The 21,954-nt window shown below is 55.2% G+C and overlaps 1 protein-coding gene across 6 annotated transcripts in view; it reads left to right on the forward strand.

The window, feature by feature from the left end:
* The first annotated feature begins 744 nt into the window (after window positions 1–744).
* The window catches only part of EPHB2 (EPH receptor B2), a 196,820-nt gene continuing 175,610 nt past the window's right edge, over window positions 745–21,954 (forward strand). For all 6 annotated transcript variants that reach the window (XM_056123818.1, XM_056123816.1, XM_056123819.1 and 3 more), the window contains exon 1: window positions 745–902. In XM_056123818.1, the coding sequence (XP_055979793.1) occupies window positions 842–902 (61 nt within the window). In that variant the 5' untranslated portion in view covers window positions 745–841. The remainder of the gene's footprint in view (window positions 903–21,954) is intronic.

Raw genomic sequence — 21,954 nt, forward strand, 5'->3', positions numbered from 1 at the left:
GCTGGCTGAGACCAAGGCAGGGAGGTTAGGCCTGGGGTCTGCCTGCCCGGGCCGGGCCCACCTCAGCCGGCTTGACACCCCTCCCCACCCCACAGGCCCTTGGGTGAGCGCCAAGGCCCATTCTCCCAGGCAGAGGCCCCAGCCCAGCCCCAGCGCCTGGGAAAGCCGCCTGTTTTGTTCCCAGCGCCCAGCGCCCCCCTTCTCCCTTTTTCTCATTCATTGCAGTTCGGTCCCTTTCCGAGCCGCAGGGACCCGGGGAGCCGGGCTGGAGCGAAGGGGTGGCACCCGGGGCCCTGACAGGTAGGACCGTCCCGGCTTCGGGCCGCCCGTTACCCCGCCCTCCCCCAGGTCCCCTCTCCCTGCCCCTGTCAGCCGCGCCAGACGCTCTCCGGCTTTGCAGCATTCAATAAAAATTCAGAAACATTTGGGCTGAAATCGCTGCTTTATCTGGAGGAGCCACAGCTCCGGGAGAGACCACTGCTGCGCGGGGGGAGCCCGGGGTCTCGGCCTCGCGGGGGCGCGCGGTCCCGGCGCTCCGGCCCGCGCGGCGGCCCCCGGGGGGGCCGTGCAGACGTGGGGGGCCGGGGTGTGGGGGCGCGCGCGCGGCCCGCGGGGGTCCCGGGCGCGCGCGCGGGGGCGGGGGCCCGGCCGGGCTCCCCCCGCGCCCGCGCTCAGGTGGGCCGTGCCCGGCGCTGGCGGAGCCCGGGTCCCCGTTCTGCCCGGGCTGGATGGCTCATTCTGCTGGCTGCGCGGTGGCGGCGGCTGTGTGTGCGCCGCGCCCCGCCGCTCCCCGCCGGGCCCCCGAGCCCGGGGCGCACGCTCGCGCCCGGGAGGCGCAGCCATGGCCCTGCGGAGGCTGGGGGCCGCGCTGCTGCTGCTGCCGCTGCTCGCCGCCGTGGAAGGTGAGCGGGCGGCCGGGCGATGGGGGCGGGGAGCGGCCGGGCACGGCGGCCGCCGGCGCCCACCTCCGCCCCGCGGCCCGCAAAGTTTGCCCGGGGGCTGGCGCCGGGCGCAGGTGGCCGCCGGGAGGTGTGTCCGGCCGCGCGGGGGGGCGCCGGCCCCGCGGGCGCCCGGGCAGCGGCGGGCGCTGATTGACTGTGCCAGGAGGAGGCGAAGGGACCATCTTGCCGAGGCTTTGTAGCCAGCCCGGCGAGCGCCGCCCAGGGCCGGGGGGCTGCCCACGCGCGCCTGTCGCCCCCGGCCCGGGCACCTCCCGCGCGCCGGCCTGGCCTCGCTGGGCACGGCTTGGAGGGGCGCCGGCCGCGGGGTCGGGTGTGTGTGTGCGTGTGTGTGTGTGTGTGTGTGTGTGTGTGTGTTGTGTGTGCTGTGTGTGTGTGTGTGTGCGTGCGCGCGCGCGGGGGGTGTGGGGGGCGGCGCGCGGTCGGGGCTGGAAAGTTTGGCAGGGAAGCAGAAGGAGGGAGGCACCGCGGCCAGCCCGGGTGGGGGCTCCCAGGCCGTGCCCCCCGAGATGGAGTCCGTGCCCCGAAAAGCGGGCATTGGTGGAGTGGAAGTGAATGAGCCCGCTCGCCGCCGCGGCTGGTGCCTGCCCATCGCCCGCGGCGTACAATGGGGTCTCCTACCCCGGAGGACTGCATGGGGCGGGGGGGATGGGGCGGTGGGCATCTCTCCGCGGCGCCGGGGTCTCCGGGCACCCCTGCCGGCCACCGCCCCGCTCTCCGCAGAGCTCAGCGTGGTCGCTGGAGCCCCGGGAACCCTCCAGCTGCCGCCAAGGCCGGACCAGATGCTCTTGCCATGTGTTGGCCTTGGCCAGAGTCTCCTGGCCCTGTCCCCACGGCCTCATGGGCTTGGACCCTCGATCCCAAAGGGGGACTGTGAGGCTGCCAGGTCGCCGGAGCCGCTTGCTCTGGAGGGAAAGTTCATGGGGTCTGGGCGTGTCCACCAGAAATGGCTGAGCTTGGAGGGCGCGGAATGAGTCTAAGTGATGGTTCTCTCCTGGGCTGCACTTTACCGTTTCCCATGCGCTTTACAGTTTGTGGAGTACTCGGGGAGGTGTGCAGCGCTCTGCACCGTTGACAGCAGACTTGAAGCTTTACAGAATGCTTTCCCACCCACGATTTTGTTCGAGTTCCCCAGAATAGGGCACCCAGGGAAGCCAGGTGGATTCTCATCTGCTTTTAATAGAGAGGGAACCCCCGGCTCAGAAAAGTCAGCATGTCATCCAGGGCCATTGGGTGAAGAAGGGGAAGCCAAGGCCTCAGGTCTCTGCAGCTGGGAGTCTTCTAGCCCGGAAACATGGAGACCCCTTCCAGGACCCACTGCCATGGGCTGAGAGCGTGAACTATAAAGACCCTAATCCCTAGCCGGTTGGGAAGCCCCTACCCCTCATGCAACTCAGTTTTCAAAAACACAAAACAAGAATAAAACCCGAAAGAGGCCGGAGCACTGCAGCTTCTGGGAAAGGTAACATGGACAACCCCCGGCCGTAACTTTTGCTCTTTCCTCAGTAAAGAACATGGGAGGAACCCCAGGTCAGAGGGTCCTGGGGTGTCCCTGCATGGCAGCCGCTGTTCCTGGTACGGAGTGACTGTCCTCCAGCTCCTGCAGTTTTCCCGGAGTGGACCCCTCGGGGTACCCCAGGGTGCCCTGGGCCCTGGGTGTGGCAGATAGCCTGAGGCCCCTGCTGCTGGCGGGCGCTCCCTGGAATATGGCTGAGGTACCACTGATTGACTTTGGCTTTGGGGAAATGACTCATGAGTTGGCCCGCTATATGTCGGGGATGTTTACAGTATTATGGGGAGCTTGGCATAAATATTGCTGTTTAGGTCGCAGTCAGTGGTGCTGGAGGGGGAGAAACTTGGCCCCTCTCAGGCTGCAAGAGGCCCGGTGTGTTTTTAATTATAGGGGGGTAGCCGGAAGGGCCCTGTCGCCTGGCCGTGGCCCTGACAGGGGCTCTGGCCAGGCTGCCGATGTCATAGGAGGAGCTGGCTGCTCTCCGCTCCCCGGCAGGTTGGGGAGACCCAAGCTGGCACCCAAACCTCTCTTTCCTTATGCCCTTTTTTGCCTGTCCCAGAACTAAGTCCATTCACTAGAGGTTGCCAAGGAGCTGTGGAGGGTGCGGGGAAGGGTATGAGGAGGAGGTTCGAGGCTCTGTTCCTGGACAGGAACTCTGGAGCTCCTGGACAGCTCCTGTCCCCTTTGGGGCCTCAGCTTCTGTGGGTCATCTACCCGACCACTCAAGGCTCCATCTGTGTAAGCCACTTAGCCTCAGTTCCCTTATCTGTCAAATGAAGGTAGTCGTAGCACCTGTCCTGCCGTGTCTGGTGAGGGTGAGACTCAGAGCAGGAAGTGGAAGGGGAAAGTCCTCTTGGAGAGCTGGACGTGGCCTTTGGGGGTGGAAGATGGCGATGGGGAGTGCTACTGGAGGAGAAGCCCTGGAAGGGGCACTTTGTGTGGAAACAGGACTGAAGCTTGGGGTGATGGAGGGAAGCTCTCGGTACCTCTTCATGCGCCTCCCCCCCGTCCTCCCCTCACCCTCACACCCTGCAGAAACTCTAAGACCATGCTGTCCTGAGTCTTTTGCTGCTGGAAACACTAGATTTTGCACAGGGAGAGGGGAGAGGGGAGTGGGGATGTTTGGGTATAGGGTGGGGGCTTTCTGGGTGAGGATGGTGAGCTTAGTATCTCCCCCAAGCCACAAACCACTCCCCGCAAGGGGCCCACTAATCTGGAGCATCTGGGGGGGGGTGGAGCTCTGAGAGGGATGATGTGCCCTGGGGACACATACAACAGGAGGAAAGGCCAGAACAGACCAGCCACTAGATGGAATCCAAAGGTTGGAGAAAGATGCAGAGAAAAGCAGCCTCCGGGTGCCTTCGCTTCCCAAGTCTCCAAGTATTTCTGGCGCTTCCTCCCTGGTGGGCAGTGAGCTGCTGGACCCTGGGGTGGTGGGAGGCGGGAGGCCCAGGCATGCTGGCAGGGACAACGGGGGCCCAGGTAGAAAGTGTTGGTTGGTCGCAGGGTGCCGGCAGCAGGAGCCAGGAGCCATCTGGGGCAGCAGAGGCGGTTTCTAAAGTGGAAGGGGGGTGATTCCGTCTTTTATGGCTTTATCCTTTGCCTTATTTTCTCTCACTACCCATTCCTTCTGCGAAACCTCTCCGCCACCTGTCACACGAACGAGCATCTTCTTGAAAGTGAAGGAGGTTCAATCTGAGACTCTGAGAATGACTTTTTTTTTTGTCTGAAAAAAGAAGCAGCAGGTGTAGATCCATAAGGCATGTTTGGGGGGTGGGTGTGGGCAGAGCAAGCGGAGAAGGCAGAGAAGCCAGGGCAGGGCATGTCCTGGATGGCTAGGATAGAGGGCTGAGGAGTTTGGGGTGCAGAGTAAGGGCACAGGGGAGTCCCTGATGGCGCTTGAGCACCCCGAGGAACCAGCCCCATGTGTGTCTGGAAAGATTACCGACTCTCAGTACATGGAGTGCTCCAATGAGCTGGACGAGGTCCTGCATGCTGTCCATTCTTCTGGGGGCTCCCCGCGGGAGTGCAGCACCTTGGTTTTTGTGGTGGGAAAAAAGAGCTCTGCTCAAATGCCGCCTCCCCGGAGGCCTCCCTGATGCCCTCATGGCACAGATACCCGGTTTTTCATCAGCCTGCTTTGTCTGACCGCCTGGCACCCACTAGCACCCTAGCTTAGGGAAGTGATTGGTTTTCTTGTTTTGCTTCTCCATCCCCTGCAGACAGCACACTGCAGGAAGGAAAGGGTTGGTATCTGCCCTGTTGGCTTTGTCTTCCCAGGGCTCAGGTGCCTGGTCAGGTGTGCCGAGTACAGGAGAGCAGAGCTAGGAGATACAGAATGAATGGATGTGGAATGAATTAATAAGTATATTATGTCAGGTCACAGACAGGCGGACAGCACAGAGATGGATGGAGGGAGGCAGTGGTGAGTGGACAGCCTGGAGGGTTGTGGGGTCGTTAAACCTGTGGGTTCAGCCGGACAGAGCTAAGGATGCTAGTGGAGCAGCCGCAGCTCTGGGTCAGCCATGTCCCTTCTTGGATGGTGGAGGGGGCGTGTCTCAAACCTCACCCCCGCCATCCTCGGGGCTGCCCACCTCTCGGGCCTTCCCTAAGACCTAGAGGCCTTCGGTGGGATTAATTTGGAATTGGTTTTCCTTTTATGTTTGTTTCTCTGACTTCTCGATTTTTAAAGGAGGCTGCTTTCATCTGTCTTCTTAGCCAGGAAATCTGGGCTTAGATTTTAAAGCCCAAATGCTGTAGAATTCAAAAGCAAGTTGACTTATTCATTCATCTCTCCTTCCATTCGCACACTTTAAAAGAGTAACCAGCTCTGCTCCGCAGAGGTTGGGAGTGGGGGTTGGGGGGTTGGGGGAGGAATTCAGCTTTGCTGGGGAAGAAGGTCCATCCAACTTCCCAGTATAAGGCAGAGAAAAAGGCACAGCCTAGGGGGCGCTCAGCCTGGGTTCGAATCCCAGCGCTGTGTGCCGTGTCCTGCAGTCCATGACTGATTTCCTTGGGGACTGTTCTCTCCTCGGGGCTCACTGGCATAGACTCAAGGCCCCTCCTACGTCCCTTCCCCGGATGAAACACCCACAGGTGTGGTCAGAGATGTACCCCAATGTGTCCTCCTCAATGGCCTTTGCATTGTCCAGGGCACAGATCATCCCTCACCATCTCCCAGATCCATCCTTTGGGCTCTGGGCTGCCAGCAGGGTGCTGGGCCCCCCACCTCCCCTCCTCTTCTCCTCTTCCCCTCCAACTGGCTCCTTTATCTCATTTGGGGCCCCTGGAAACCTGGGATCACCCAGAAATTATAATACAACACCCGATGTTCATGTGGGTTTTCTGAGACCTCCACTTTTCAGAAGAGTCTCAAACCCTTGTGAAAGTGTGAACCCACACCTGGGCATAGCGGGGGGTGGGGAAGGGTTGTTTCTGCTCATGGCTGGAAACCTTGTCCCATGCTCCGCCGCTCCTGCTCTGCTAGCCCGGCTGCCCCGTGGGACCCCGTCTCTCTCGCGTGGCTGCCTTTCTTGTGTCTTTGACCCCAGCTTCCTACAGGTGTTGCATCAACCTCAGGGCTGGGGGTGGGGGAGGGGGCGGTGCTGGGGAGGTGCCCAGCAACTGGCCTAGGGAGCTGCTCTGCCCACCTATGACTCAGGCTGCAAGTGGGACCCCTGGCTCCTTGCAGAAAGGGACTGCAGGAGATGGCAGGTGACAGAGGAGGCAGAAGAGCAGTGCTCCCTCTGAAGATAGAGGTGTGACTTCTGGGAGGCTTCCTGCCAGAAAGGGCTCCTGCACTCCCACCAAGGCCCAGTCTTGTAGCCTGGCCTGCTTTGCTGGATTTAAAGGAGAGTTTGGGGGCCATCTCCAGCAATGCTCGGGGCTTACTCCTGGCTCTGCACTCAGGAATTGTTCCTGGCAGTGCTCAGGGGACCATAAGGAGATGCCAGGGATCGAACCTGGGTAGGCTGCATGCCAGGCAAGTGCCCTACCCGCTGTACTCTTGCTCCGGTGCACGTCTTGTATTTTTAACACACTCCCCAGGTCTTTTCATGGGCTGGCAGACTTGCCCCCCAGAGGCCCAAGATAAAACACAGGGCTCCTGGGAAGGAGGATGGGAGGCCTCAGCAGGAAACTGGAAAAGACTGAAATGAAGTGAAATCAATCAGAGTTCGAGCCCACAGGCCAGTGCCTGCCCGTGGGGAGCTGAAGGTAGCAGAGCGGGAGAGTGGGGTGTGGAGGGGAGGCAGGGCAGGAAGAATGTTTGCACAGCTCCCTGAGGTGGCCGCCCCTGCCCCTTGGTGACAGCCCCTGGAAGCTTCCTGATTGGGATCATCCTGATAAGGCTGCCTTGAAAGGATTTCAGGGCCTTTGAAAGCTGCTGCTGACTGCCTTCCGTGGGGAGGGCTGCAGGGGGGAGGCCTGGCTCCCTGGCGCCCCTGTGTCACCTGGGGGCTTCCCGAGGTCATCGTTACCTCAGCTGTGCCCTCTGTCCCCCTACTGAGGCCCCGAGAGGGGGTCCCCTCAGGAGGAGACTTTGCCTGCTCAGTGGCCGGGAAACAGGGATGGGCTCACTGAGCCTCCATTTTCTCTGCTGTAAACTGGACCCCTGCCTGTCTGCAGGCTCCTGGAACACGACCGAGGGGTAGACAGACACGGGGTCTCGGTGGGGCCCTGGGCAGCTGCTCAGTTTCCTCACTCTTCGTCCCCGCTTTGTGTCCCCTGGCTGTGTCCCCTCTCTGCACTGTGCTTTCCTCTGCTCTAGAAGGGGGCCTGGAAATAGTTCCCAAGAGCCGGTGAGAGAGTGCAGTGGGTAAGGTGCTTGCCTGGCTCATGACTCACCCTGGTTCCATTCCTAACGCTGCATCTGGTTCCCTGAGCACTTCCAGAACAGGTCCCTGAGCACTGAGCCTGAAGTAAGCACTGCTAGGTGTGGCCCAAGAACCAATGAAAAAAAAAGTATAAAAATAGTTCTCCAGGGGCTGGAGTGATAGCACAGCAGGTAGGGCTTTTGCCTTGCACGCGGCCGACCTGGGTTCAATTCCCAGCATCCCATATGGTCCCTCAAGCACCACCAGAAGCAATTCCTGAGTGCAGAGCCTGTGCATTGCTAGGTGTGACCCAAAAAACAAAAACAAAAAGTTATCCAGAAGCACATTAGAAATAGCGTTAAGGACAGTTGGGTGGGGGTGGGGTGTCCTGGGTTCTTTGGTGCTGGTGAAAGTGTAGTAACTTTGTATATCAAAACCATAAACATTAACACTATTGTAGCCCTGGTTACATAAACAATGGTAAAAATTTAAATACACAAACACTTTTTAGTCTATTTATAGAAATAATTATATAAATATGATTCTATAAATATAGTTCCCAGCTCTTGAGAGGTGGTAAGAGAGTACAGTGGTTAGGGCACATGTCTTGCCATGCAGCGGGCTTCAGTCCAATCACTAGCCCCCAAACAGAGCTGGGTGCAGCCCCGGGGCTCCTAAGAACCTCGAGTGACCTTAGTTGCCCCTAGTGGTCTCTGACACCACAGGGCCTTAGCGGCAGCACATCCTTGGGCCTCCCACTGAACTGTGGGCCTGGTTGGTCAAGAACTTCTGGGAGGGACCCCCAGGATCCCTGAAAACGGCTTGGAAGGCATACATGCCCCCCAAAAGTGTTAGTCCACTAGATCGAGTATGAGCCCAAGTGTGAACTGTGGCAGTCTTCACGCAGACCAAGAGGCACCCCGATCCAAAGTTGGGGACATGGTCCCATTTATTTATTTGTTATTTTTATGTTTGGGGGCCATACTCTGCAGTGCTCAGGGCTTATTCCTGGCTCTGCACTCAGAGATCACTCCTGAAAGAGCACGGGGGACCATCTGGGGTGTTGGTCGAGTGCAAGGCCTTTCTGCTGTACTGTTTCTTGGGCCTTTGGTTAGGAGATCTCTTTCCAACTCTCCTGCCCTCTCCTCATTCCCCTGCTGGGAAAAGCCAAAGAGTCCAGGGAAGTTCTGGACTTTGCTGGGGAGTTGAGAGGCCCCAGACTGCCTCTCTGGGTTGTTGTCAAATGCCCCTTCCCCACCCCAGATTGGCGCCCCTAATGCCAGGAGAGGGGTTGGATCCTCTGTGACAGTACCCTCTTCCTTGTCCTCTGCTTGCTGGGTATGGCCATGCTGATAACCATTGTTTCTTGGCTTTTTTTTTTTGCTTTTTGGGTTACACCCAGTGATGCACAGGGGTTACTCTCGACTTTGCACTCAGGAATTACTCCTGGCAGTGCTCATGGGACCATATGGGATGCTGGGAATCAAACCCAGGTCGGCTGCATACAAGGCAAATGCCCTACCCACTGTACTATAGCCCCAGCCCATTTCTTGTTTTTTTTTTTTTTAATTTTTTGGTTTTGTTTTATTTGGGGACCACACCTGATGATACTCAGGGGTTACTCTTGGCTTTATACTCCTGGCGGTGCCTAGGGGACCCTAAAGGATGCTGGGGATCAAACCCGGGTCGGCTGTGTCCAAGGCAAGGACCCTACCTGCTGTGCTATCACTCTAGCCACAACCATTGTTCTTGTGCAGCTGCTTCAGCTCCCGGAGATATGGCTCTCCCTGCCCATTCCATAGATGGGGAGACTGAAGCACAGAACAGGACTGGCTCAAGGACACGTCACTAGTGAGTGGCGAGGCAGGGACTGCAGTCCAGGTCTGGGGGCGGGGGGCTCCCAAGCTCTCCTACTCCCCACCACTTGGCCTCTCCTGGATCGCACCTCCGGCTCAGAGGAGGGGCTGGCCTCTGGCAAGGGTCTCTGAGGCAGCCGTCCAGCCTCTGACTCCATCAGTATCTGGAGATAATGCGATCGGGAGGGTCTGGAACTCACAAACCTGCCATAAAAACGCAATCTCTGTCATAACGGTCAGAATAATGTTGCTCTAACTTAGACAAATCGAGTGTTAACTCGTTACATTTTAAAGGGGGCCTCTGCAGAGAGCGAGGCTGTGGAACAGTCACAGGGCCACGCTCACTTAGCCTTCCCAACCTGTTCGCTCATCGAATTGCATAGCAACCCGCGAAGTTAGCAGGAGCCTTGGGGCCCCTTTCCAAGATGAGGAAACTGAGGCTGGAGGGGGGTGTGACTTCCTCACAGCCAGGCCAGTGGCCAGACCAAGCCTGAAGCCGGTCTCCATGCTCCAGAGATTCTCAATCCAATTTGAATTCATAGCCAACATTCAAACACCGAGATTTTTACAGAGAAATACTGTTGGTGGCCTCTCTGAGAAGTCAGACCTTCTGGGCCCACTTTTCCATCTGGGCACTGGAGGCTGGAGCTTTGGGGTGACTGCTTCTTCAGGCCAAACATGCAGGTAAGTGGTCAGAGCTTAGGCCAGCTCGCACCAGCTTACAGGGCATGTTAGTGCCCCTTACCAGCCCCTGCGGGTGAGTTTAGCTCCTGGATCTGCCCCAGCTCTCTGTGTGGTCTGTGGTGAATCTCTTCTTCTGCTAGGGCTCCACTGCTGAATAAGATGAGTGGGTGGGTCTGGGTAGTTCTGGACATCCCTTTTTGGCCCAGTGCAAGGCTTCAGGTAGGGGAGGGAAGAAGTGATGAAGAGTACCGGCCCTGCTCCTGGATAGTGGAAGGATTCTCTGTGGCTGTGGAACAAGTCAACCCAACTTTTTGGCTTTGAACCATAGGGATCTATGATTTCTCCTGTTTTGGGGGGTTGCCTGGGCTCAGCTGGGTGCTTGTTCTGCTCCCCACAGCATCAGCCCACAGCCAGATTGTACTGCTAGGCCCTCCATGGCCCTGCATATACCTTTGAGGTCCCAGGAGGGGTGGCTGGAAGGTTGGGCTCTCTGTGTACCCCCAGATCTCTTCCCTCATTAGCAGTCTAGGCTGAGCTGTTTCCTTGGCCACTGGCTTTCAGGGCGACAGGGAGCGGCAGGATAGCTCGAGACCTTGACCATAATGTCACCCAACATCCCCCAGTAGCCAGAGCAGGCTGCCAAGCTGGGTTCACCCCAGGCTTCCTCTTCGGGTTCCAGGAATGGGAAAATAACACTGCGTGGGAGCTTCTGTGCAGTCACGAAGGGACAAAGTGGATGAAAAAGGCAAACATTAATAAAGGAACCATCTAAGGGAAATCCCATTGATTTCTCTGTGGTTCCATCCATTACGTTGGATTGTGTGGGAGACGGAGGTAGCTTAGCCATGGGGTATGAACCTTGCATGTATGAGGCCTTGGGGTCCATCCCTGGCACCACCAGAAAAAAAGAAAGGTGAATTCCACATGCCTTGGGATGTGCTGCTTGGAGCGTTCACCAACATTTGCTCAGCCTGTGCTCTGGGGCTCTGATGTGTGGGGTCAGGCCTAGTTGTGGCCGGCAGGCCCCCAGAGGCAAGAGTGGCCTGGTACTTGGAGAGATGTGGCCACTGGGCCCCCTGAATATTTCCATACTCTCCTCAAAGAACCTATAGGTGTATTTCTAGAGCTTGTTGCCATGGCCAAGGCCCTGGAGGAGTCAGAAGCACCGGAGGAAGCCAAAGCTTGTAAAGCATCGGCCTGTCGCTCTGGAATCTAAAGTCCGGATCACAGTTTGGTCCACAGCACTGGAAGATATTGCAGCTGGTGATGAGTGTCAACAGGGGCCCTGAGCAGTACCCCCAGGGACACGCTGAAGATGCTAGGCAATTCATAGTCAAATGTTTTGGGCTAGAATTGGGGCTTCTAATGCTAACAGAACAGGAAGCCAAGCCCAGTGCAATGCAGATAACAAATCACCAAAGTTCTGATCGGAGGTCCCAGATTTAAGTTGTTCTGGGCAGAGTGTGTGTGTGTGTGTGTGTGTGTGTGTGTGTGTGTGTGTGTAAGGGGAGCGGCTGGCATTAGGCCATGTAGGACCTTGGGACAGAGAGTGGGTGCTGTGCCCTAAGAAGGCAGGCCTGCTGCCTCCCACCAACACTGAAAGCTTCTATTTGCAGGGGACAGTCCTTTTTAAAGTGTTTGCTCAACTTATTCTAAAGTACAGTGTCAGCCCAGCCACACCATGTTTGCTGGCTTGAGTGGACTTGAGGGCTGGCAGTATGCAGGTGCTTAGTGAGTATTTGGGGCAAAGAAATAGCTTGGGTGGGGACAGAGGGCTAGTTCAGCAGTTAAGATGCTTGCTGTGTGCATGTGGCTGGCCCAGTGTCTATTTTAGGCATCACATATGGTCCCCTGAGCAGCACCAGGAGTGAACCCTGAGCACAGAGTCAGGAGTAATCCTTGAGCACCACCTGTGTTGCCCTGAAACCAAAAGAAAGGGAAATAGTGGGGTTGGAGTGATAGCACAGCAAGTAGGGTATTTGCCTTGCATGGGGCCAACCCAGGTTCGATTCCCAGCATCCCATATGGTCCCCCGAGCACCACCAGGAGTAATTCCTGAGTGCATGAGCCAGGAGTAACCGCTGAGCATCACTGGGGGTGACCCAAAAAGAAAAAAAGGGAAATAGGTTGGGAGTTGTGAGCTCTGTATTGCTGATGGAGATGTTCAGGATCAGAGAGTTGATGTGACTCTCCCAAAGTCACACAGTTAGTAGGCCATGAGGTGGATAGAAAGGCTGCCCATCTCCAAAGCAGGGCATCTCTTTTCCTGTAACCATTCTGTCCCACTCCAACTCCCCCTCCCCCGCACCATCCCCATGGGCCCCGATTCCCACTTTAGAGAACAATTAGGAATCAAAGTTGCTTCTGGCTGGCACCTGGCTTCTTGGCAGAATGGGTCTTCCTTTGGGTCCTTTTATGGGCAGAATTGGGAAAAAACACCCAGCCAGACTGCTGTTCCACATACACTCTGACCCTAACCAACGGTCGGCCCCCTGGCCCCTTTAACTCTCCTTGCTGAGCCCCAGTTTCTCCTCAGGTCTTTAGGGAAGGCTCCCCAGAGGAGGCTGCCTGGGTGGGGATCCTTCAGCGTGAAGAAGTGGCAGGAGCAGACTTTTCTGGCTGCAGGATGGCATCTGCAAAGCTCCGATTAAGGGGCCAAGGAGAACTGGACCTGTCAGGGATGCTGGGGAGCCCCGGGTGGTTGAGAACGGGGCCTGCCAAGCGTTGGGGCGGGGTGCAAGCTGCCGAGCCCCAGTAGGAAGAGAGCACAGGGTCAACATCCCCATTATGGCGCCGACATATGTCCGCAGCACCAACTTGTCACTTGGCCTGAGTCCATGGGAAGCCGGAAGGACAAAAAGGCTCTGAAACGTGTCAGTGGGGAGAAAGCGGCTTAGCGCACAGTGGGATGTGTCCTGCCTGAATGGGGCTTCTCCGCCCCTCGCGGGGAGGCAGAGCCTGGGAACAGCCTCGGCCAGAGCTTGAGGGGCCTTTCTGGAACCTACGAAAGGCTGGGGCCCAGGGGGTCTGTTCGAGTCAGGGCCCCGGCCCGGCCGTGCTCCTGCCTGTCCCCATCACTGTCAGCTGTCACTCCTCGAGGCCTCAAATGGCAGCTCCCGCGGCTCGGGGGGAGCATGGTCACAAGAGCTCCTGAATGTCAAGGAGGCCTTGGAGCTGGGCTGTCAGGGGCAGCCCGGAAGCCTGGCCATACCCGCAAGACCAGGCCTGGGCTCTGATTGGCTGCTCTAAAGCTGGAAGGGTGCCCGGGCCTAGGGACGGAGAGGAGGCAGGAGACCCTGGATTCCGGAGATGGGCCGTTCAGATCCTGGCTTCTTTTCTCATCCACCGGGTCACCTTGGATGAGTCATTTTGCCCACCTCAGTCAGGTCTTCTCATCAGCAAAATGAGTGATCTCACCACCTGCACACCCCCACGCCCCCGCCCGAGGAGGGTTTGGGGATATGAAAGGAGGTAATGTAAAGGGAGGCCAGTGTTTACTGAATGCCTTGTCTGTCGGCTGCTTTCCAGCCATTGGAGTGATGAGTACAGGCGCATGTGAGGGGGGTGAGGAGTCTTAGCAGTAGATCCCATGCCTCGGGTATATGAGGTGCTGAGTACAATCCCTGGCACTGCAAAAACTGAGTAATGGCGAGGTGAGAACAGAGAGATCTGTGGAAGGCTTGAGGGCACACAGGCTGCGGGGCTCAGTGTGGTTCCCTGCACCATATGCGCTAGGAAGTTAAGGCCTCAAGAAGTGAAATAATTTTCATGCAGTTCTTTGGTAGAACTAGAATCCCCTCTCAGACAAATTGACTTTAGGCCCATTCAAGAAAAAGTGCATTTGTTTTTTCTTCTTCTTCTTCCTCCTCCTCTTCCTCCTTCTTTTTCTTTGGTAGGGCAACATATGGCAGTGCTCAGGGTTTACTTCTTGCTCTGAACTCAGAGATCTCTCCTACCGGGCTTGGGGGCACTGTATGGGGTGCCAGGAATTAAAAGCTCCAGTTGGTTCCATTCAAGGCAAACGCCCTACCCACTGAACTGTCTCTCTGGCCCTACATTTCTTTCTTTTCTTTTATTTGAAACATCCAGGACAGTTGAAAGTATAATCAGTCCCTTCTCATCCACTCAACAGCGATGGACACCGTTGCTGCATCTGCTCTCTCTTTGTATTGTGCGTCTGATTTTGTTATGAGCCATCTGAGCGTAAGCTATAGACAGGATAAAGAACTCACAGTGACAGAGACGTCATCCATGTTTGGCCAAGTTCCACTTATAAGCCATTGAGGTTGTTTCATTTTATGATTATTTTTAACCCCCTTCCTCCTTGTTGAGGTTGTGATGACTAGGGATGGCACACATATCTGGCTGTAGTGCTCCCACGCCCTCAGTCTTGGTGCTCACTGGAGCCGCACATCAGGTTAGAGGTGCTCACACACTCGGCCCCGGTGCACCCCAAGGTTCCGGCTCACTTATAGGAGGTCATGTTATAGACCCACAAGTTTAGGAGTGCAATGCTTGTCAGGGAGGTCACGGAGGGGGGTTGCACCTTTTTTGTGTGTGCAAACTCTACATACCTGGCTGCCCGGGGAAGTGGCTGTGTGGGCTGGGAATCTCTTGCAGTGGCAAGGACCAGAGAAAACACCTTGCCAGAGCATGCTCGGGGCACGTGGGATGCTGGGGATTTGAACTCAATGACCACATGCTTGTTAGGCAGGTGCGCTAAGTGCCTGGGCCCAAAGTCTCATTTTTTAAAAGTATGATTATTCTAGATCACTTGGACACACAGTAGGATAGTGAGGGAAAGGAATGATTGGTGTTCCCTACAGCTGGCCCTACAGCTGGCCCTACAGCTGTAGGGAACACCAGCTGGAGTGCAGTTGGGTCAGCCCTGGGCATTAGAAAAGAGGAGCACTGGGGCTGGAGCTATAGCACAGCGGTAGGGCGTTTGCTTTGCACGCAGCCAACATGGCCGACCCGAGTTCGATTCCTCCGCCCCTCTCGGAGAGCCTGGCAAGCTACCGAGAGTATCTCGCCCACACGGCAGAGCCTGGCAAGCCACCCGTGATGTATTCGATATGCCAAACACAGTAACAACAAAGTCTCCAATGGAGACGTTACTGGGCCCGCTCGATGAACAACGGGAGGGCCTTTACCTTTACCTTTTACAGCTGGCCCAGTGGTTTCCCGCCATACCTCCTTCAATCCTCACTGTGGCCTGGGAAGGAACTTTCACAGTTTCTTCATTTTCAGCAGAGGAGAGACTCAGCTTAGATAATTTGTAGACACTCTGAAGTCATGCTTGTGTTTGCTTAACACAAAGCCTGTCCCACAAAATTGGGGTGGGGGGCTATACTTTTCTCCTCTTCAGAGTTTCCCTAGCTACTGACACTGGAACAGTACTGAGGACAGCAGATGGAAGCCCCCTGCAGTGGCCCTTTCTGGGACTCAGGGACAAATCACAGAGGCTGGTAGACCTGAGAAAGTAGGGACTGTTCCAGGGTCTACAGCTGACCTGTGGTAATGATGACTCGCACTTCCGTTTCCTGTTTCCCCTTGCCTGGAGACCCCCTCACCATCTCTCATGGTGAATTCCTGCTGTTGCTACAAGCAGTCTGGGCCATGTCCTATTTGGGTTCCACCTGATGTCTCCCCCTGGTGCCTAAGGCTGACCTGCCTGTCCTTGGTGGTCTCTGAGTTCTTGGTGGGCACATGCAGGTCTCCCTCTTTCCTCTCTCTCTCTCTCTCTCTCTCTCTCTCTCTCTCTCTCTCTCTCTCTCTCTCTCTCTTTCTCTGTCTCTTTCTGTCTCTGTCTGTCTCTGTCTCTTTGTCTCTGTCTCTCTTCTCTCTCTCTCTTCCCCCATACCTCACGCCCTCCCCACCACCAGGGTCTATTCCTCAGGGTCTATTCCTCAGGGTCTCAGGGTCTATTCCTGGCTCTAACCTCTGGGGCTGGAGCAATAGCACAGCGGGTAGGGTGTTTGCCTTGCACACGGCCAACCCGGGTTCAATTCCCAGCATCCCATATAGTCTCCCAAGCACCACCAGGAGTAATTCCTGAGTGAAGAGCCAGGAGTAACCCCTATGCATGGCTGGGTGTGACCCAAAAAGCAAATAATAATAATAATAAAAATTTTTTAAAAATAAAAATTAACCTCAGGGATCACTCCTGGTAGTGCTCAGGGCACCACATGTGGTGCTGGGGATCATACCAGGGCCAGCTGCATGCAAGGTGAATGCCTCTGCACCATCTCTTGGTCTCAGAGTGCTCCTCTTCTCTTTTTTTTTCTTTTTGGGTCACACCCGGCGATGCTTAGGGGTTACTCCTGGCTCTGCACTCAGGAATTACCCCTGGCAGTGCTCAGGGGACCATATGGGATGCTGGGATTCGAACCTGGGTTGGCTGTGTGCAAGGCAACCACCCTACCTGCTGTGCTATCGCTCCAGCCCCAGTGCTCCTCTTTTCTAATGCCCAGGGCTGACCCAACTGCACTCTGTGCTGATGTGGCTGCTCTTCTCCCAACCCTGTGGGGCGCTCCTCAGTCTCAGCCATTCTGAGATGACCAGTGTGCAGTTGGCTGGGTGGGGCAAGGCGAGCAGTTGCAGGGGAGCTGGAGTGATTGATAGAGGAGGGTCTGGATGGCTTGAAGATGACTAGTTTCCTGGGTAGTTACATGACTATGTGTTTGGCGAATGATGGGCAAGTGGTTGGTTGGTTGCATGGATGGATAGATGAAAAATAAATAGGTGATAGAGAAACAGGTGGATATATGAATAATTAAGAGTGTTTGGGGAACTTGTGGTGGGATTGGTGTTGGAACATTGTATGCCTGAAACAACTCTATTGTGAACGATTTTATAAATCACAATGTCTTAATAAATTTTTTTTAAAAAGATTGTTTTGGGGCTATAGTGATAGGGTAACAGATAGAGCTCTTGCTTTCAAGCATTCCTGGCACCCCATATGGTCCTTGGGCCCCACCAGGAGTGATCTCTGAGCATAGATTCAGGAGTAAGCCCCGAGGACTGCTAGGTATGCACCCCTCTCAAAAATATATCATTTCATAGAGGGGATAGAGAGATAGTAGAGCAAGAAAGGCACTTGCATTGCATGCAGCTGACCTGGGTTCAACACCTTGCAATTCATATGGTCCCTAAGACCTTACAGGAGCGATCTTTGAGCACAGGACCAGGAGTAAGCCTGAGCTCAGCTGGGTGTGGCCCAAAAACCAAAAGAAAAAGAAAACATTGTTTCATGGAGGGAGATTGCATATATTAGATGGGTGGATGGATGGATGGATGTGTGGATGGATAATAGCAGAATTGTTGCATGTTTTAGGCAGTTGGGTATATAAATGGATGGAAAAATGAATGAGTACCAAAATCCAGAGTGAAATTTTCCCCTTAAATTTCCTTTGGTATCTGAACCGTGATATTTTTTGTTCTCTAGTTTCTGGTTTTGGAAAGAGCTGACAAACACAGCACACTTCCCAGGTTTTGAAAAATTCTCTGAGCCCTCGACTATGAATGTGCCAAAGTTTCTGCACGGGGGAGTTCTGGAGAAGTTGGCCAAAGTGAATTTTGTAAAGAAAATCCTATTTTCCCATTGACTTGCCTCACACTTTGGGAGATGTGTTCCTGCTGTCAGGGGCTCTTGCTGCCAGGGACGGGTGACAGGTGGGGGAGGAGTGGGCGCCCCCCTTGGGTCTTAGCTGCCCCAAGCTCCCACCCGCTCAGCTTTGAGAGAAGCCCAATGCCGGCCAGGAGTGCGGGTGTTGTGAGCTGCAGGATGGATTTGGCATCTGGTCTGGCAGCCTCAGCTGCCAGCAGGGCGCCATGCTGTTAGGGTTCTGGGACAGTGTGCTCAGTCTCCTCCAGCTAATCTGCTTTTGTTCATCTGTCCACAAGCCTTCCTTCCTGTAATCCCACCCTCCTTCCTCTGTCTGTCTCTCTGTTCATAGATCTACTCACCCATCCATCTATGTATCCATCTATCCATTTATCCACTGATTCATTCATCTACCCATCCATCCATCCATCCATCCATCCATCTATCTACCTGTCCATATGTTTCCATTAACCCACCCTTTCACCTATCTAGCTATCCAACAATTGTTTAAGGAGAGGGCAGAACAATCATGAAGTAGGTAAAGTGCTTGCCTTGCACACAGCCAACCTGGATTCAGTCCCTAGCATCCCATATAGTCCCCTAAGCACCTCCAGGAGAAATTCCAGAGCCAGGAGTAACTCCTGAGTATTGCTGGGTGTGGCCCCCAAAACCAAATAAATAAATAGTTGATGGAGGCCTACAGGACACAAGGGATCATAGAGAGGAACTAAACAATTGACATCACAGTCAGAATTCCCAGGGGCTCACGGGTGTGGCTTAATAGTAAGGCACTATTTTATGGCATTAAGTTTGATCCCCAGCACTGCCCCACACTTGAGCATGGTCCTTGTGGCACAACCAGTATCTGGTCTCCAGCATGCTGCAATCTTATGGCTGTGAGCTCCACGGCCAAGTGTTAACCTGGGAGAGGGTTAATAAGAGTGAAAACCCAGGAGAGGACTAGGATCTCCTTCCCCTCCTCCTCCTCCTCCCCCATCACTTTGCCTCACCCTTATTTCCTTCTCTTCTCCCCTTGTTCACATCATTATTATAGCAGCCTCCCACTGCTGAATCCCTGGGAAGGGCGAGGCACTGGAGCCGACTTTTGAAATTTCCCTCTAGATCTCTCAGGATGGGAGATGTGTGCTGAAAGCAGATAAAGAACCAAACATGGTGGCCTCTCATTATCTGTATTGCAAACCATAATGCACAAAAATAGAGAGAGAGTAAGAAGGAAACTGTATACCATAGAGGCAGGGGGAAGGATGGGATGGGGGGGGGAGAGGGTGGGATCCTGGGGACATTGGTGGTGGAAAATGTACACTGGTGAGAGGATGGGTTCTGTTGGGGGATGGGTGTTCGATCATTATATGACTGAAACTCAAACATGAAAGCTTTGTAAGTGTAGCTCACAGTGATTCAACAAAAAAATAATTAAATAGATAAAATTTCCCTCTAGAGAGAGAGAGAGAGAGTGAGTGAGAAGAAAAGTACCTGCCATAGAGGCAGACTGGAGGTGGCAAGTGTGGAAAGGTGGTGGGAGGGAAACTGGGGACATTGGTGGTGGGAAATGTACACTCGTGAAGGGATGGGTGTTGGAGAATTCTATGACTGAAACCGGATCATGAACAAGTTTGTAACTGTGTATCCCATGATGATTCAATTTTAAAAAGTTGATAAATAAAATCTCCCTCTGTAACCAGGCCTAATGGTTACTAACTTTGTAAGGAGTGAAAAAAAAAAAGAGCAGGTTCAGAGAGATACTGATTGACACGATTAATACCTGCTTGTGTGTAGGATGCAATATTTGGGGGAGTGCCACCTCAGTGGTGTTTAGGAGGTCATAAGGCCATTCCTGGCAATTCTTGGCCAAGAATTGGGTGGGCCAACCATACGGGTGGACCGTATGGTTCAATGCTAGGGCCCTTCAGTACCAGGGCCACCTCTATGATGATGGTAGTGGGGTGAGGGCAGGCAGGGGCGCAGCTTCAGGCCACGCAGGGCAGTGCTTTGGTGGCTGTGTAGTGTCAAATTCAGACTCTGGGCCTGGCACATGGACAACAGCACCTTGACCATTGAGCGAAGGCTTAGACTTGGTGTTTGTTTTGGCTTGTTCGGTTTGGTCCTTGGTGGTGCCAGCAGTTGAACCCAGCGCCTCTCACATGTGAGGCAGTTTATCTGCCACCTCACCACATCTTAGCTCTCAAGGACTTGGAGTTTGTTGATGACAAAGGGTGTCTCCCAGCCTGGGCTGGCAGGGAACTCATATTGACTAGGTAGAATTTTTGGTGCACAGTGAATGAATGAAGGGCCTCATTAGTTGAAGACATGGCCTGAGCAAAGGCCTGGGGGCTGGAAAGGGGGGTGTTGGCAGAAGCCACAGGGATGGAAAGAATGTCCAAGAGCAAAGGGCCTGAGACTGGCAGAGCAGCTGTGAGCCTGTAAGAGGCTTGAGTGACAGGTGGCGTTGTTTGGATTGGATGCTGAAGGCCACTGGGACCATAGGAAGCAGGGAAGGTTCTCGAAGGATACCTTGAAGTGTGGGTCAGGATCTAGATCAGGAAACCAAGGCTGAAGACCGGGTTTGGGGGAGGGTTTGGGGGGAGGTAGAGTGAGAGCACCAAGGGTAGGGGCCTTGCCTTGATCATGGCGACCAGGATTCAATCCCCGGCATCCCATAAGGTCCTGGAGCACTGCCAGGAGTGATCCCTGACTGTAGAGCCAAGTAAGCCCTGAGCGCCTTTGGATGTGGCCCCCAAACAAAGCAAAACAAATCAATAAATATATGGAGAAGGAAGAGCTGTGGAGGTCTGGCCTCAAGCCAGACTCTGGGTCCCCCACTTTCTACCCATCCAGCCTCTGGGGCTGCAGGAGACAGAAGGACAGAGCAAGTATGTGTATGGGGTGGGGCAGAGTGATGCAGTGAACCCTCTGGGGAGCAGACTGCCAGCCTACTTCTCCTTTTGCACCATCCAATCCCTGAGAAAGCCTTAGGATCTAGCCCCACCTGCTCATGTGTCACCCTTGGGTTCCAGGAAGGGTGGAAGGTGCGTTGCAAGGCCTCAGCTGTTGCGTTGTTTAGACAGTCCAAGCAGTACCCTGAGAATCTTCTTAGAATGCAAACCACTAGAGCTGGGATGCGGGGAAACTGAGGTTCAGAAAGGGGAAGCACCTGCTTGATGTTGCACAAAGCTAGTTGCCACCCCTGTAACTCTCCAAGAGAGAGACAAGAGGGAGACGCTGTACCCTGAAACTGCCTTTTCTAGGTCTGGAGACTTGGATGATGGGTTATTTCACACCTGCCTCTGGCCCTTTGAGAACAAGGGGGATAAAACTGTTATCGCCCATTTTTTCCTCTTTGTGAGACAGGAAGTTTATGCAGCAGGGCTTTTTGTATGGTGCATAGTAAGTGCTCACTCATCAACAAATGAGCGAGTGGAAATGTGGAAGGATGGGAACGGCTGTCACTTATGGGTTTCTTGCAACAGGCCAGACTTGGCACAAAGCCATCCACATGCAGAATCTGCTCAATCTTCAGAACTGGCCCCCAGAGCAGGTGTGACTGTCCTCACCTTCCAGGGGAGGAAACTGAGGCTCCGAGATGTGCCGTATGACTTGCCCCTGGCTCAGATTTCCCAGGGATGGAACTGGGAATGAAACCCTGTTGCGTGATCCCTCAGGCTTCAGGGCTGCGGGAGCCTGTGCCCCGGAGTCTCTGGCATTAGAGACCACCTGATGCTGGGTGTCCACTGTCCCTTGCCCTGCCCTCCTCCACCCTCCTCTAAAAGCCTCACTTCTTACCTCTGCAAAGCGGTGGACCTGGACTCTGACTCCTCAGGGTCCTGCTCAGCTGGAGACAACCGAAGACTCCAGATCTGTGAGCAGCTTCCCTCCCCGGGGGGCACTCACTGCCCCTCCCTGGTCTTTCCGCCAGCTCTCGGAGGCGCCCAGACTCTGCCTCCAGACAGACCCAGTGGATGGCAGCCCCCCGGGGCCCGCAGGAGGGCGCTCTCCCTGACGGTGACCATCCCGAGGTGCGAGGCTCCAGCTGCACGCGGCGGGCCGGGCTGCCGCTGTCTGGAGCGCTGTGCGGAGAAACAAACACAGCTGTGTTTATTCCAGAAATTACACATCCTGATAATCTGCTCGCTCGGGGTAATGCCTCCCAGTTAGGATCACAGGGGGAGCCGTGCCGAGTTTCCTGAATTTCTGGGCAGATTGAAATTCTCCGTGACGACTGTGCTGGCTGGGTAGACCTCGGCCAGCGGCCCGACCTCCACCAGCGGGCACTTTTGGAAAGGCTCAGTTCTAAAGGCCGGACCTGAGATGCCGGGAGGCGAGGAACTCTCCCGAAGGGGAGGCTGGAACCTGATGCTCCTCTGCCCTGGCCACACTGGTGGGGGAGACACACGGAGCTTCGTTGGGAGAACATGGCCTGGGATGGGGTGTGGAATCTAGGGATGGGGTTTCTCTGCCACATTTTCATCACGTCCTTGTGCCTTCAGCATAAAGACCGGCTTTC

This window comes from Sorex fumeus, unplaced genomic scaffold (assembly GCF_029834395.1).
Source record: "Sorex fumeus unplaced genomic scaffold, SorFum_2.1 ptg000047l, whole genome shotgun sequence".
In the NCBI taxonomy this organism is placed as follows: Eukaryota; Metazoa; Chordata; class Mammalia; order Eulipotyphla; family Soricidae; genus Sorex; species Sorex fumeus.